Source organism: Procambarus clarkii, chromosome 28 (genome assembly GCF_040958095.1).
Source record: "Procambarus clarkii isolate CNS0578487 chromosome 28, FALCON_Pclarkii_2.0, whole genome shotgun sequence".
NCBI lineage: Eukaryota > Metazoa > Arthropoda > Malacostraca > Decapoda > Cambaridae > Procambarus > Procambarus clarkii.
In genome coordinates this window covers 3207674-3221930 of record NC_091177.1, presented here as the reverse complement: position 1 = coordinate 3221930, position 14257 = coordinate 3207674, and the positions used below count along the sequence as shown (strand labels likewise).

The 14257-nt window shown below is 35.5% G+C and overlaps 1 protein-coding gene across 2 annotated transcripts; it reads right to left on the bottom strand.

The window, feature by feature from the left end:
* Positions 1 to 2614: 2614 nt before the first annotated feature.
* Positions 2615 to 13741, bottom strand: LOC123755023 (nuclear receptor-binding factor 2). 2 transcript variants are annotated; one of them, XM_045737438.2, is made up of 6 exons: positions 13590 to 13740; positions 12958 to 13133; positions 11469 to 11653; positions 9055 to 9228; positions 7459 to 7843; positions 2615 to 6854 (listed from the first exon to the last, which is right to left on the bottom strand). In XM_045737438.2, the coding sequence occupies exons 2-6, from the start codon at positions 13033 to 13035 to the stop codon at positions 6657 to 6659; spliced, it is 1020 nt and encodes a 339-aa protein (XP_045593394.1). In that variant the 5' UTR covers positions 13036 to 13133; positions 13590 to 13740; the 3' UTR covers positions 2615 to 6656. The 2 variants fall into 2 exon arrangements, with proteins under 2 accessions (XP_045593394.1, XP_045593395.1); XM_045737439.2 differs by lacking the exon at positions 9055 to 9228 and having other exon boundaries at positions 13590 to 13741.
* Positions 13742 to 14257: the final 516 nt, after the last annotated feature.

The following is a 14257-nucleotide window of genomic DNA, read 5'->3' as shown; positions in this document are numbered from 1 at the left end:
AAATGATATTATCGAAAATAATTTGTAACAGAGCATACACAATTACACTACAGTTGCTACCAGGGTACAGGTAACTTGTTGGTGGGTTACAGACATTAATGCTCTCATTAATAATGGCTACAGGTTTCAACAAGTGACAACTCAGATAATTATAATTACCACCACTGGAAGCACTAATGCACAAATTGCCTATATTCTAGAAATAAAAAAAAATCAAGTTGGTTTGAGACTTGTTTTGAAACACCACTCTACCAAAGGATGTTTCATTTCATTAAACTTTACCATTTCTTTTCATTTTTATTTTTCTAGGCCTGCTTCATGTATTTACATATACAGTATCTACTTGTGTATTCCTGTTGAAGTGTCCATATTAAATTTAACACTATAGTATCAATTTTTAAAAATCAATAATAATAATTTTAAATACAAATTAGACATGTTCCTGCCTGTACTCAATATAAGTTGCAAAATACATTAAAGATCATTTCTTCATGTCAACACACTTTTCCAAATTTCAAATAAAAATGAATTGAGAAATCTAAATGTACAGTACTTAGATGCTCTTTGTAATCAACTGTGATTTGTATACTAAATTTAAAAAAAAAAGTGAAACGCATTTAGTTAATGCACCTTTATTGCATGAAAACCGGATTTAACCCAAATACCAAACTAACATTATAATTACTGTGAATTTTAATAATATGCAGCACCATGTTTAATGTTATCATTTCTATCTTAGCTAAACAAAAAATATTTAAGTCATGTTCATTAGTACTGTATTTTCGATTAATTTATGCTAACAGTCATTTCCATGCAACTACATTGTCAATTTATTAGATAAAGACAGGTTCTTGACAGCCAAGTAATCTGAAGCTTCCTTGAAAATGCACCATTCCATGTCTTTTATTTTTAAACCATCAAAATATCATTTGGATAATTTCTACAACTCGCAGTACTTAATAAAATACTGTTCAATTAAAATTTACAAATATTTTCTTATAGGATTAATATATCAAACATTAGCTATTTCACAATGGCAAATAACCTGAAGAACAAATAAATACATGGATACCAATGAATTTTATTATATTCACTAATTGCCATAAAAATGCCCTTGACGTGAACAGCAAGAATTACAAAATAATGCAATGTTATAAAATATTTAGCTAAATAGCCAAACACCTTTAAGAAATTAAAAATATTTGAAAGTTAGGTTAAATAAAGTTAAAAAAAAAAAAAAAAAACTTTTCAAATGTTTTGAATGACACACACAGGGGGGGGGGTGAATTCACCACCCCACTCTTAGTGGTGCTAATTGCCCATATTATGTGTAATAAAAAGAATGGAAGTGGGAAGTGGACAGGGAATATTCTCTCGTATTTATTCCCCTCCACTAAAAACAAAATTGGCCTCATAACCAGATTGAATGTAATATTGATGTAAATAACCAGTCAAAAACTCAGAGGCCTTTTAAAACAAATACTATAACATTGCATTTTACTGAAACAAAGTCATGACTACAATAATAAATATCTCGACACAAATGTTGTCAGTGATAATGACTGCAATGTAGAACCAGTGTCAAAAGTTTGTCAGTGAGTAATAATGCATTGACTAGCATGTTCTAGTAATATATATATATATATATATTAATAGTAATATATATATATATATATATTAATAGTAATATATATATATATATATATATATATATATATATTTACTTATTAATAAGTCTAGTAATATATATATATATATATATATATATATATATATATATATATATATATATATAACAATTATGTACATGGCTTTTGGCAAGACTTTACCAAATACTTGAGCTGAAAACACTGCTCCATAATAATTACTGAGTTATACAGTACTAATGAGAAAACAATAATACAAAAATCTCTGATGTATTTGTTAGCACTTTGAATAATTTGTCTTAATATTTCTACTTATACACTAGATATTAAGCTGTAAAATCAAGCTTGAATACAAAATATACAAAAATAAAGGAAATTATATACCTAATGTATGACAGTGTAACCATTTTCACACAAACTTCAAATTCTGAGCACATTATTTCAGTGAAGTAAACCCTTGGCAGTGATAACTGGAATCTAGCTAAAGGCAAAGCTCTAACAACACTATAAAATGCACTCATCTTTATCTTTAGCTTCACTTTGTAATAGAGTGAAGAAACAAATATTCAACTTCAATATTAAATATTCATCATATATGTTAATTGCTACCAATGGCAAAATCCTTAGAAATGGTTCTTTGTTCACAAACCGTTCATGTAAACGAGTTACAAATGCTAATCGTACTGCGACACATCAGCCACATTCAGCATGCCTAAATCCTTTTCTAGAAATTAAAAATAAATAAGTAAATCTTTTGCATCCTCTTAAAACAATTGCTCAATGAATGAACGAAAAAAATGGACATATATATAGTCAAACGGTAGTCTAACAAGTTGGGTAGTAAACGGGCTTAGTAAGCGATTACTGTATCTTCCTGTTACTATCTAGACTACTGTATTTAGAATACCTGATATCTTCAAGACCATAACACATTGTAGATTTCACCAAATGTTAATATTACGATAAAATTATGAATCTGAAAATTTATTTAACAACTATTTGAGGGTCATTAAATATGAACAACAAAGGAAATCTCCTTATTACAAAAAAAAAACAAATCATAATTCATGTACACATAACAGAATGCTGATTATTTGGGAGAGCCTGTGGTATACTGCAAGAAACACCATTACTGCAGCATACCTTGTTACTGACCTGCTGGCCACTATCTATGCTAGGTAATAGATAGTAATTATGATCAAACAGTTGTAAGCTTGCTATACAACCCATCCTCTTAAAAATAATGTCACTTTTCGCTTGTATGCACGCTATGGCCAAAATTGGACGTAATTTGAAGCGAAATCTGCCCACAAAAGTGATGTAGTGTCCCATTTTCTGTTTGAGTCCTCCGGCTTGCTTGCAAAGGATTATGAGAGTTAACTTTCAATTAACATTTTTCATGACTTTTGCAACTGTAGGAGAATTTCCTGCCCACCCAACCTACCAGAGAACCCTTAACTTACTGTTTTGGAAAAAAAAAAAAAAAATCCCAAATTCTTTTCAAATATTTTCACTTTCAAATTACATCCATTTTCGGCCATACGGGTAAACAGCCAAATTCAGACGTAGTTTGTAAGAGGACAGGTCGAGCTATACTGTATACGGTTAAATTATTACTATTTTATGGAAATACAGCAAAGCATAAAAGTTAACAATCATTATGAAATAACAGTGATTTCAAGATGTTTATAGATTTTTTGTATAATCATAATTTATAATTACAGTAGTGTTTTGGCAATGATGATTCTAAACAATGCTTGAAACTGACAAATTTTAAAGTAAATTAAAAATTATTTATTCTAAAATTGAAACTTAATATCAAGAATATATACGGTACCAGTTATTCAATGATTGACAGACTGCTGACTTAATATCTTTGATCAGATGAAAATATACTGAATATCTGTAAGTAATAAATATGAACATATAAGCTATTAAATGAACAAATCCACACTGTGTTGTGTATTGTGATTTGTGTGTGTATTGAAGTAGGGGCATAAAGGCAGAATATCTGGTTGACGAAGCCCGAATACATGGAGAAATTGTGTGAAACCCCGGTTAGGCTTCGGCGAAGTTTCGGGATCCTAGTGAGGACAGTAGCACTCCAGGTTGCAATTCTTTGACCATGTCGTGATACAGTTGACCAAGGCGCATCTGGGAACATCCTGTGCGTTGGTTTGAACCCTCATCAAGGCCCTTGTGGATTTGTTCATTTGATATCACCTTATTGTGATTTCTATGTGTATATAAGCTATTGTTAATATGATATACAGTATAACTTAATCACCTCTTACAACCAAGCCTTTATTACCCTATACACAACCTAATATTTGCACACTCCCTTTTACACACAGTTACACACAGTTTTTAGATAAAATCATGACATGATGGCATACAAATATAATGATCCTCCTTACCAATTTTTTCATAAATATTTTCAGCACATATAATTATTAACACAAGAGAATGGATGATATGGAGATGCCATCAATTATAAACAGTGAATATAATATGCTAATTATGCAATATGACATTAACTCTCTCTTCCTAAAATAAAATTACTTTTACTAGCTTGAAAGTATTATAGCACTATTCCCATACATTATGTATGATTCCACAAATAATGAAATCTTGGTCAAAAGGCAGAAAGTACTTTAGGGCAAAACAATTATTTTATCATGAAAATTCATCGGTAAGGGTCAAAGTTGTGGTGTTCACACACACTTCTGGAAAGAGAAAATTTCTGCAAAAAGAAAATGCTTTCCCATCGATTGGAAGGAAACTGTTATTTAGTTTTTTCCTATTTGTCAGAAAGAACTACAATATATAGTTTATGGATACACAGTCACTGTATACAGTAAAGGGTTCTGAAAGTTCTCTTGCAAAAATAGCAAATAAAATATTGTACACTATAGCCACACAAAGCATGAATTGTACAAACTTCACAAGCTGAAAATTTACCACCTTCAAACAGTAAGAGAGAAAACTAGTGAATTTTCAACTGAAAATATATTGTCTGAACAACAAGCTCTTAAAGAATAGTCCTCTAACTACCCTGTTGCTCCCCACAAGAATTTTGGAGATTCATATTCAAAGTTTGCTTTACTAACTGGAGGGAAATACAATCAAATACAGTAACTGAATTTTTCTGGTAATTTCTCAGGTAAAAATTCAAGAAATGTCAATAATAGGTGCTAGCAAAGAAAATATATAATACTGTACATTCAAAATTTTGTTACAAGTTTCTAGAAAGTGGTGTAAATATATGGCAACTGAAAGCCAAATTTAGGATATAGCAAAGAGGAGGAACCATTTTTAATGTTAAATAAAAGTTTTTTAGTTTCTATGAAGAGAATCCATTAAGAGGATATTAAACATTTTATATGTCAAGACAACAATTCTTTTTCTGCCAAGTGTAATTTTTGAGGTTCACACATGGAAAGAGGACAGGTTCAGCTTATAATCATTGTCATACTGATCATAAAGTCAAGATGTCACTGCACTGCCTATGAAATACATGAAGCAATATGTCTCCAATTTTGGCATGCTTAATATAAAGGCAAGTTATATCCAAAAACCATTTCCAGCAGGCAAAAAATAGGAAAATGCACTAAAAGCAAGTAATTAATTACCAAAAGAAGGCACCAAACCGGGAAGTAACTAAAAGCAAATGTCTGTTTATACTAACAAATGTTGAATAGTAGACTTCCATAAAATTACTAATACATTAAAAAAACTCTTGATCGAGTTTAGAAAAATGTTAGAATCAGAAGTTATAAAAGGTTCTCTTAAAAATGTTCTAATTGCTGTACTATCTAAAAGCAATATGTTTTAATCAAAGCTCATGCTATGTATGAAGAGCTGGATCACCATGTTATGAACTGTATTTAAAATTAAGTGTAGAGGCATAATTTGTCTCATGAGATCTCTGTAAGTGCTCATAATACATCATGACAATCAGCAGTAAGGGAAGCAGAAAAGATAAAGAGTGAGTATAATGGAGTTAGTACGTTTTAACAGCACCAGCGAGAGCAATTGTACCGTTACTGTGCACCCAAGAGATACGAGACTAATTAACCCAAGAGCCAAGCTACACAATGTATTTTTCAACTGGTTTTTCAATTATTAATTTATGTTTCTTAAGATGAAGACGAATTGTATTTGCACTTATCGATTCCAACCAAATCATCAACTCTTTTATCGAACCAGTACTCGCAACATGGTTTTACAAATGGTCGTTCATGTTTAACAAATTTTCTATCTTTTTACTCCAGCTTAGTTGAGGCAGTTGATAGTGGTAAGGAGAGTACAGTTAATATATAGTAAGCATAATCAATTTATGTCTACGTCCAAATACCAATACCGGATATTTCTGAATAATACCAGATATTACTAAAACAAATGGGAAGAGCAGAAATTGTCAGCAAAGTGCATTGTGAACATTTATAATGCCGAGTTAAACAAAACATCCTCTTAAAATGTTTATCTCCGCACAGGTACAGTATTTACTCAGAAATTTTGTATGTTCCTGCCCTTGTACTTAGGCCTTGCTCAAAATTCACCATTTTATTATATTACCTGCACCACTACCCAGGTTATTTCTTGCTTGAACCATTTGGTTCTTAGTCACCTTCATGTCCTACATACTCCATCACTCTTATTACTAATAAAGTATTACATTTAGCATTTGTTACTAGACATCTTGTTCACCTTTCAACAAATTCTCTTAATAATTATCTTGATGTTGAATACCGTTACTAAATGTTTTAAGAGGGCTTCTGTACTAATTTTAGCAATCAATACAAAATAAATTCTCATAATAAAATACTGTAACAAAGTTATATTTGGTCTTTCTATTAAGAAAAACAAACCATAATGTATAATTATAGTATTATACTGTATATGCATGTTAAAACAAACTAAATGACCATGTATTAATTTCTACCACAAAAATTATGTTGCACATTCTCTAGTATAAAATACATTATTAATTTTGAGCACAATCTATTATTAAGAATCTTGTTCAAAATTTTCCATGAAATCAAGTGGAGGCATTTCAAGAGGTGCGAGATCTGGAACACCAGGAGGGTCTGGAGAGAGCTCGCTCAATGGAGAGAAGACAAAAGGTGAGCAGCTTGAGTCAGCCATCGCCCTCATCCGCCGCCGCTCGCTCTCATACTGCTCACACTTAGTCTGCAGTTCGCAAACCTGTAAGACCAGTCAGTTAACAATGAAGTAATTTCTAAAACTTTCAATGGGTGAAGGAACAAAATAAATTCAATAAAACAAAGCCATCATTAATGCACCAGTACACATTTTCTTTCACAACAATACATATAATGTTATTATAATATATAATAACATCCTCTAATATTTTTACACAGGATTTAGATTTGAAAGCACATAAAATATGAAGGTAAACAAATAATTATACAAACAATACATTAAAAACCAAACTATTAAAAATCTTCCTGAAACTGTAGTAATATAAACTGTATTAATTTACCGAATATAGTATTAAAAGTATATATCTGCCTTGATCAATCATGAGGAGGCTAGTAATCATTAAAACATAATAGCTATGCCAGCATGTACAACTATCCTGCACAGCATATTAGCATACCACGATTATACAAGGCAACAACACTGAGGGGTTGAACTGGATTAATATGGATAGTAGCCTGCGATTTAAATTCAATTTCAGTTAAAGGGCATATCAACCTAAACTTTTATAAAAAAATTGTTTGAACCATACTACTACAGAAAAAAAAAACATTTACCTCTACAAATAATAAAGCACAGCTGTACCTACTTGGTTCTTTAAAAGTGTGTTCTCTTTTTCCCTGAATGAAAGTTCTGTCATTAGCTGAGAGATTAGGTCAGCCTGGTGATCGCGTAATGTCCGTAGTTCTTCAACAATAACCAGCACATCCTTCTCTTTTTTTATACCAATACTAGATTCTCCACGCTTTGCTGTTTCAGTTTGCGTTACTTTTTCTGAACATTTTGTGCCTCTCACGTCTAGAGTTTTCACTGTTATCTCTCGAGCATTTAATGTTTCTTTCATGTCACATGCTAACTCCCCTTCCTTTTCTTGTGGACTTTGCTTGCATTTACTTTCAGTTTGACCACCTCCGCTAGTGTCATTTTCTTCAGGTAACAAGAGACTGAGAAGTGAATCAAATTTTTCAGTATTCCTGAAATAATGAAGGCTTATTATTATTAATTCTGTAAAAAAAAAAAATTTGCACCAAAATTTGAAGAACAGATATTATGTTTCTACTGTCTTGACACCTCATTCTAAATCAGTATAGGTAAGTAAATATACAAGCAAGAATTCATTAGGCGAGCTAAAACAAAGTATATGATTAAAACAAGACATTAAGCATAAGCCAACAGAGATAAAGAAAAAATCCCAGGTTCTTCTCAGCCATGGTTAGGTTATCTTGAGGTTATCTTGAGATGATTTCGGGGCTTTAGTGTCCCCGCGGCCCGGTCTTCGACCAGGCCTCCACCCCCAGGAAGCAGCCCGTGACAGCTGACTAACTCCCAGGTACCTATTTACTGCTAGGTAACAGGGGCATAGGGTCAAAGAAACTCTGCCCATTGTTTCTCGCCGGCGCCTGGGATCGAACCCAGGATCACAAGTCCAGTGTGCTGTCCGCTCGGCCGACCGGCTCCCACTGGTTGGCTGAAGGACTGAAATTCTGAGGAAATGGATAACCCAGGCTGCAAAAGGTTCAGAGACTACATTACAGGCACCATGACAACGGGAGAACCAAAGACATTAGTAGTAGTCATTCATATATAACCTCCCAGGCACTTGGGCTGGACGGTAGAGCGACGGTCTCGCTTCATGCAGATCGGAGTACAATCCCCAACCGTTCAAGTGGTTGGGCACTATTCCTTACTCCCGTCCCATCCAAAATCCTTATCCTGACCCCTTCCAAGTGCTATATAGTCGTAATGGCTTGGCACTTTCCTCCGATAATTAAAAAATATATATATATAACCTAATAATAAATGACAGACGGTCTAGACAGGAGTATGACATACAACATGACAGCTAATATCATAATAGAAAGGGCAGCCTCTGTCTAAATATATTTAGGTAGCCTATAAATACTCTAACTTACAAGGTTATGACAAAAGGGCAATGGAAGTTATGGAACAGTAGAGCTATAATTAAAGATTTAACAACAAAAAAAAGACACCAAAATCAAACAAACAAAACACAGTACAGTAACTCAGTTCTGTCAGTACAGTACAGTACTTCATTTACATTCACAATGTGAAGGGGTGTGAAACAAGCTCTCTGAACTGTGAAAGAAAAGAAATTAGAACTTCATCAAGCAAAACACAATTACAGTACTGTACAGTACTAACCAAAAGTATAGTTTTCACTTACTTTGTCATCTCCACCAATAGGGTTTGAGTCTTCTTGCCCACATGCTGATAGGCAGAAGCAAATTCCCGATTTCCAGAGACAAACCCTCCTCCAGTATTGCCACTGGCACTACCCATTTTTAATCGATGGTTCTCCATTGCCTTGACATATTTCTCGAGTTGTTTGCTACGGAACCTTAAAGCAGGCAAAATTTTATACGGTTAAGACCCCCTTGAAAATTAACAATATAAGAAAATCATTTAAATGAGAACTAAATACAGAACTCTACAGTCTCTATACTGCAGTTATATTCATAGTAAACATGTCAAGATTGATGGCAAACTAAAAGATGCCACAAGCAGTAATCGAGCCAACTGTTTTAGATGGGTAGTTGATTAGTATTTTGTGGTGTTTTACATGGGGGTCATATCACAAGATCAGTTCCGTCTAGTTGGAGTACACGTATATATCAGCTGTGAAGGAAGGTGTGGGGGGTACAGAAGTTCTTTTTATTCTAGCATGACGTAATCATAATTTGATCTATTTGGATCTTAAATTACAGCAGTGTTTTGGCAGTTATGGCTTCAGCAGGTAGGCAGTTCCAAAGGTTTATAACCCCTAGGGGTGAAAAAGCATCTCCTGTTTTCTGTCCTGTATTGTAGCTCGAGATTGAAACCGTAGCTTCTTGTCCATGTTACATCTAACATTTAGAAGATATCCTCCAATTGTTCACTATTTTAAAAGTTTTGATCAGATCTGCCCTGTTATGTTTGGTTTGCATTGTTGATATCCCTGTGGCTCTCAATGGTTCCTAGAACTGACTTATTTCAAGAATGATTTTTATACAAATCTACAAGGGCCTTGATAAGGGTTCGAACCTATGCATTGGTGTTCCCAGGTGTACTCTAGTCGACTGCACCATGACATGGTCAAAAGATTTTTGTTGCATGGTGCTGAACTTTCTCATAAGCAGATATGTCTGATATGCCTTTCATGTGGTCTCCATGCTTGGATACAATAACCCAAGTGGGAGCACACCATAGATTTATACATATGTATGACTACCTTCCTTTCCTTAAAGTTTTTCTGCCGAACTCTTTCTGGTGCGAGGTGTGAGCACAAGTGCACCTCATCCAGTGCAAGGCAACCGCACCGGACGCTGACCTGGAACCCAGCTCCTCCACATCTTCCTCGAGCCAGTCCAAAGACAGCTCCAGCAGGGAAAAGAAGTGCAAGACCAAAGCCAAATGCCCACAGGCATGCAAATCCTCAGCTACCAGGAATGCCAAAAGGGAAGGAATCTACACGTATATCTGCACCTGGCCGACATCGTGAGGAAGCACAGGGGCGAAAACGCATGCATTGAGGTGCTCCAACTCGCCCCCACCCCCAGTGCCAGCCAGGAAGACTCCCCCCCCCCTTCCTCCAACTCGCCCCCTAGGTAAACCTGAATGACCATAGTCAACTCCCGCCAGTCAAACGCGTGGGTCTGACAGAATGCATGCCACATCCTCAACAAAAAGAAAGGGCAGTCTACCAGCCAAGAAGACTCTGGCTCCTCATAATGCACCCAGTAAGGAGAAAAAAAAAAAGAGGAGCCAAACTCAAAAAATGAAGGATCAGATTTATTCAGATTTTTCATGTTTATGAACATAAACAGGACATGTTAATAAAACAATACTCATACTGGTTAAAGAACATGGATGATAAGTGCTGTAGGATACAGTGGATTTTCAATTACTGTATCCAGATTAAATTGTACCAGACTTCATATGTTATATTCAGTGATGCAGATTATCTGAAGTGCAATAGTTCTTTTCCACTAGGGTAAAGTTCCCCAATCTCTAGATTCAAGTACATTTCTGTTTACAGCAGGGTTATTCAATTGTGGCCTGCAGGCACAAATCTGGCCCTTGGTTCATCTTGTGGTTTACCATAATTGGGGACACAAAGCCCATTCTACTTACTATGGTCCACTCCTAGACTAACTACTAACTTTAGTATAGTCAAGACGCAACCCACTACAGTTACCCAACTCAGAAACAGAAACCCGTTCAATGCAAGGTGAATATAGGCATCGGGTGTAAGGAAACCATACTCGAGTCTCTTTCCTGTCTCTGAAATTAAACCCGAGACCTTTGATTATGAACCAGCTTCCCTGACCACTGCACTACATAGGTATACAAGACCACTGCACTACTTGTGGGATATATGCCGATGCACCAGTGATTATTTAAGCATTTTACCGAACGATGCAGAAAATAGAGGTTTTCGAACCGCCGAAATCCTAAGACTAGCAATATTTGAATGCGATGGACTTTATATATTTTAATAAAATTGTGTTTTTATTCAAACTTAAAAAATATATATTTATGCATTTTTATAAAACAAAGTTACAGTAAAGCTACTCGGCTATATAGAAAGATGGAATTCACCTGAGTAGCTCTTGTTGGCGTATATGATAGCCGTGTTGTAATGTTATACTCTGCCGAGCCAATGGAGTAACTGTTAGAGCGAGAGCTTTAGTAAGCAGCTTTGCTGCCTGACCATGATACTCAGCTGCTTCTTCCAATCTTCCACCACGCTGGCATGACTCAGCACGACGCTGCTCTCGGTGGGCCTGATTAATGAATAACAACTATTTATACAGTAGTACATGAATACTGTAAGTGATGAAATACAATTACAAACTTTAATAAATTACCATAATATGTCCTTATCTGAAGTACCTCTTTACCTTTAGAAACAACCTCTTACAGATGAAAATCACAGAAGCAAGAAGGTATTCACCTGAGGGTTAACATATCTCATGGACATTTAGATTGAACCTCTGTTAGATTTAGGTCAGCTTAAGTCATTCTGTACGAGTGGCCATTTTAAGGAAAAAATGTACCTGTCAAGGTCCTTATACACCTGCTCCTCTTTCTTATTTCATTCATTTTACACCCAATTAAATTCAGATTACTGTCCAAAATATAGTGGTCCCCCAGCCTGGACCAACTACTATCAGGAGAAAACACTAAGTCATTACCAATACATAGCACTTGGATAGGATCAGAATAAGGATTAGGGATTGGACGGTGGAAGGGAATTGTGAACAACCACTTGGGCGGTCGGGGATTGAACAACGAACTGCATGAAGCGAGACCGTCACTATACAATCCAGCCCAAGTGGTTGGGCACTTTTTTTTTTTTTTTTTTTTTTACTGCTGCTCCAACAGGTAGGAGCAGCAGGGGAAAAAAAAGATAGCTTAACTCTAGGAATAATCAAGCGTACCTTTGACTTTAAGGAAAATAAGATAGTTATTCAAGTACTGTATAAAAGTCTCTGGTCTTAACTTGGAATATTGTACCCAAGCATGGAGACCTGCTTGGATACAATAAGATATAAGATGTATCTAAAACATTACAAAAGTGCAGAATAAAACAAAGAACAAGTCAGTTACGTGATGCTTTGATCAAAGTTTTTGCTGCAAAACTCGATGCCATAAGTATTTACCTATGTTTATTATGACTTCTTTTAAATATACTTCAAATTACACAGTCATTCCTATCTCGACCAACTTTAGTCTAATGTTGTGCCTACAAAGGCCTTGAAAATGCATTATTACAAGGACTTGACAAATTAATTGAAATCAATCATATATACTGTGTAACATGTATGCGGCTTATCCAGGCGGCCTTGGATAAAGGTGAATGACGACTTACATCTACCAGAAGTGGCCACACGTTGGCACCAGATGACAACATGCAGCTCTTCCAGTAAATGCAATATTGCTACAGATGCAACTCTTATTATATCTCTCCTTAATATATTACCGCACGCAACTCGAGGTCTGTCTGTAAACCCTCAGTGAATCGGGCCTTTCTCCCTCTTCAGGAACGTGCTCATAATGGCAGGACAGATATTACAGTTACACTCACCTGGTTTAAGGGAGAATTGTCCATTCCCACTACGGCCAACCCATATTTATGACAAGAGTAGGATCGATGGTGGCTCATGGTGGTGTTGGATGGCGCGTGTGGCCCCGGAACCTGCTCAGCCGCCTCGCACGCCCGCTCTGATCCCACTCCTCACTCCTTCCTCACGCAACACAACACTGCACGAGGACGGCTATGTTCTCTACACTACATTCTTCATTGATAAAACACCGAACACATTTGTACTCCTTAACTCATAACAAACTTTTGTGTGTTAGATTACTTCACATAAGCTTACCTTCTTTTCAAGTTGGATAAGCTAAGTCGCTAAATTTAAAACTCGGTTAAATTTAGTTTGTTTATCAAGGACCAGCTGATGGTGCCCTTGAGTGAGCATAAGGTGAACCTCGCGTGTAAACTTGGCACCTAGAGTGCCACCCCCGGACATCCGTCCCTAGTCTGCCACTATCCCGCCTGGCTTCTCCCATCTTCCACCACCCTCACTACTATACCATTGTTTGCCACTATCTCCACTGTTACCACAATCCCGTCTGCCTCGTCTGTCACCTTGTTTACTTCCCCCTATCCACAAATATCTACCACCGATATGACATATTACAGCCTGGAGGACTTACATGATGGACTACGATATTTTGTATCCTGTACAGATCTCAGTAACACGCTGATTTAGACACACTACTTTCAGCACTGGAGATTAGCAGCAACTGTGGGTGAGTGCGGGCGTCCGGGCTCCTGCTGACTGCACCGCACCGGCTTACAGCTGACCTGAGACGTTGGGTATGACGCCACTCAAGTTCAAGCACGTTTATTCAGACAATAAAATAATAAACTTCTGAACAATGAAAATGTATAACAGCCAAGAAATAACAAGAAGAAGTTTTGTATTTAGTACTTTTATTATGTATACATGGATTTTGCTAAAGCCTTTTATATGGTTTGCATAGTATATACTAGCTATAAATCTAACATTCTGTTTGTAACTCATTTTATATGTATATACTTTTACCGAATAAATATTATTATTATTATTATTATTATTATTAAATGGTAGAATACTAGAATGGATAAAACAATGGTTGAAACAAAGAAAACAAAGGGTCGCGGTAAATGCGTCCGGATCTGACTGGAGAAATGTGGTGAGTGGGGTACCTTAGGGATCTATTTTGGAGCCAACTCTTTTTGTCATTTACATCAATGACATAGATGAAAATATTACAAGCTACATCATCAAATTTGTAGATGATCTAAAGATATATGGCAGTGGGAAATAATAATGATATTG

Excerpts from the sequence above, each read along its gene's own strand:
- LOC123755023 (XM_045737438.2), bottom strand. The coding sequence starts at position 13,035 with ATGAGCCACCATCGATCCTACTCTTGTCATAAATATGGGTTGGCCGTA. Across the intron at positions 7,844-9,054 it reads CTATTGGTGGAGATGACAAA|GAATACTGAAAAATTTGATT; the intron begins GTAAGTGAAAAC and ends TCATTATTTCAG. Across the intron at positions 6,855-7,458 it reads ACACACTTTTAAAGAACCAA|GTTTGCGAACTGCAGACTAA; the intron begins GTAGGTACAGCT and ends CTGGTCTTACAG.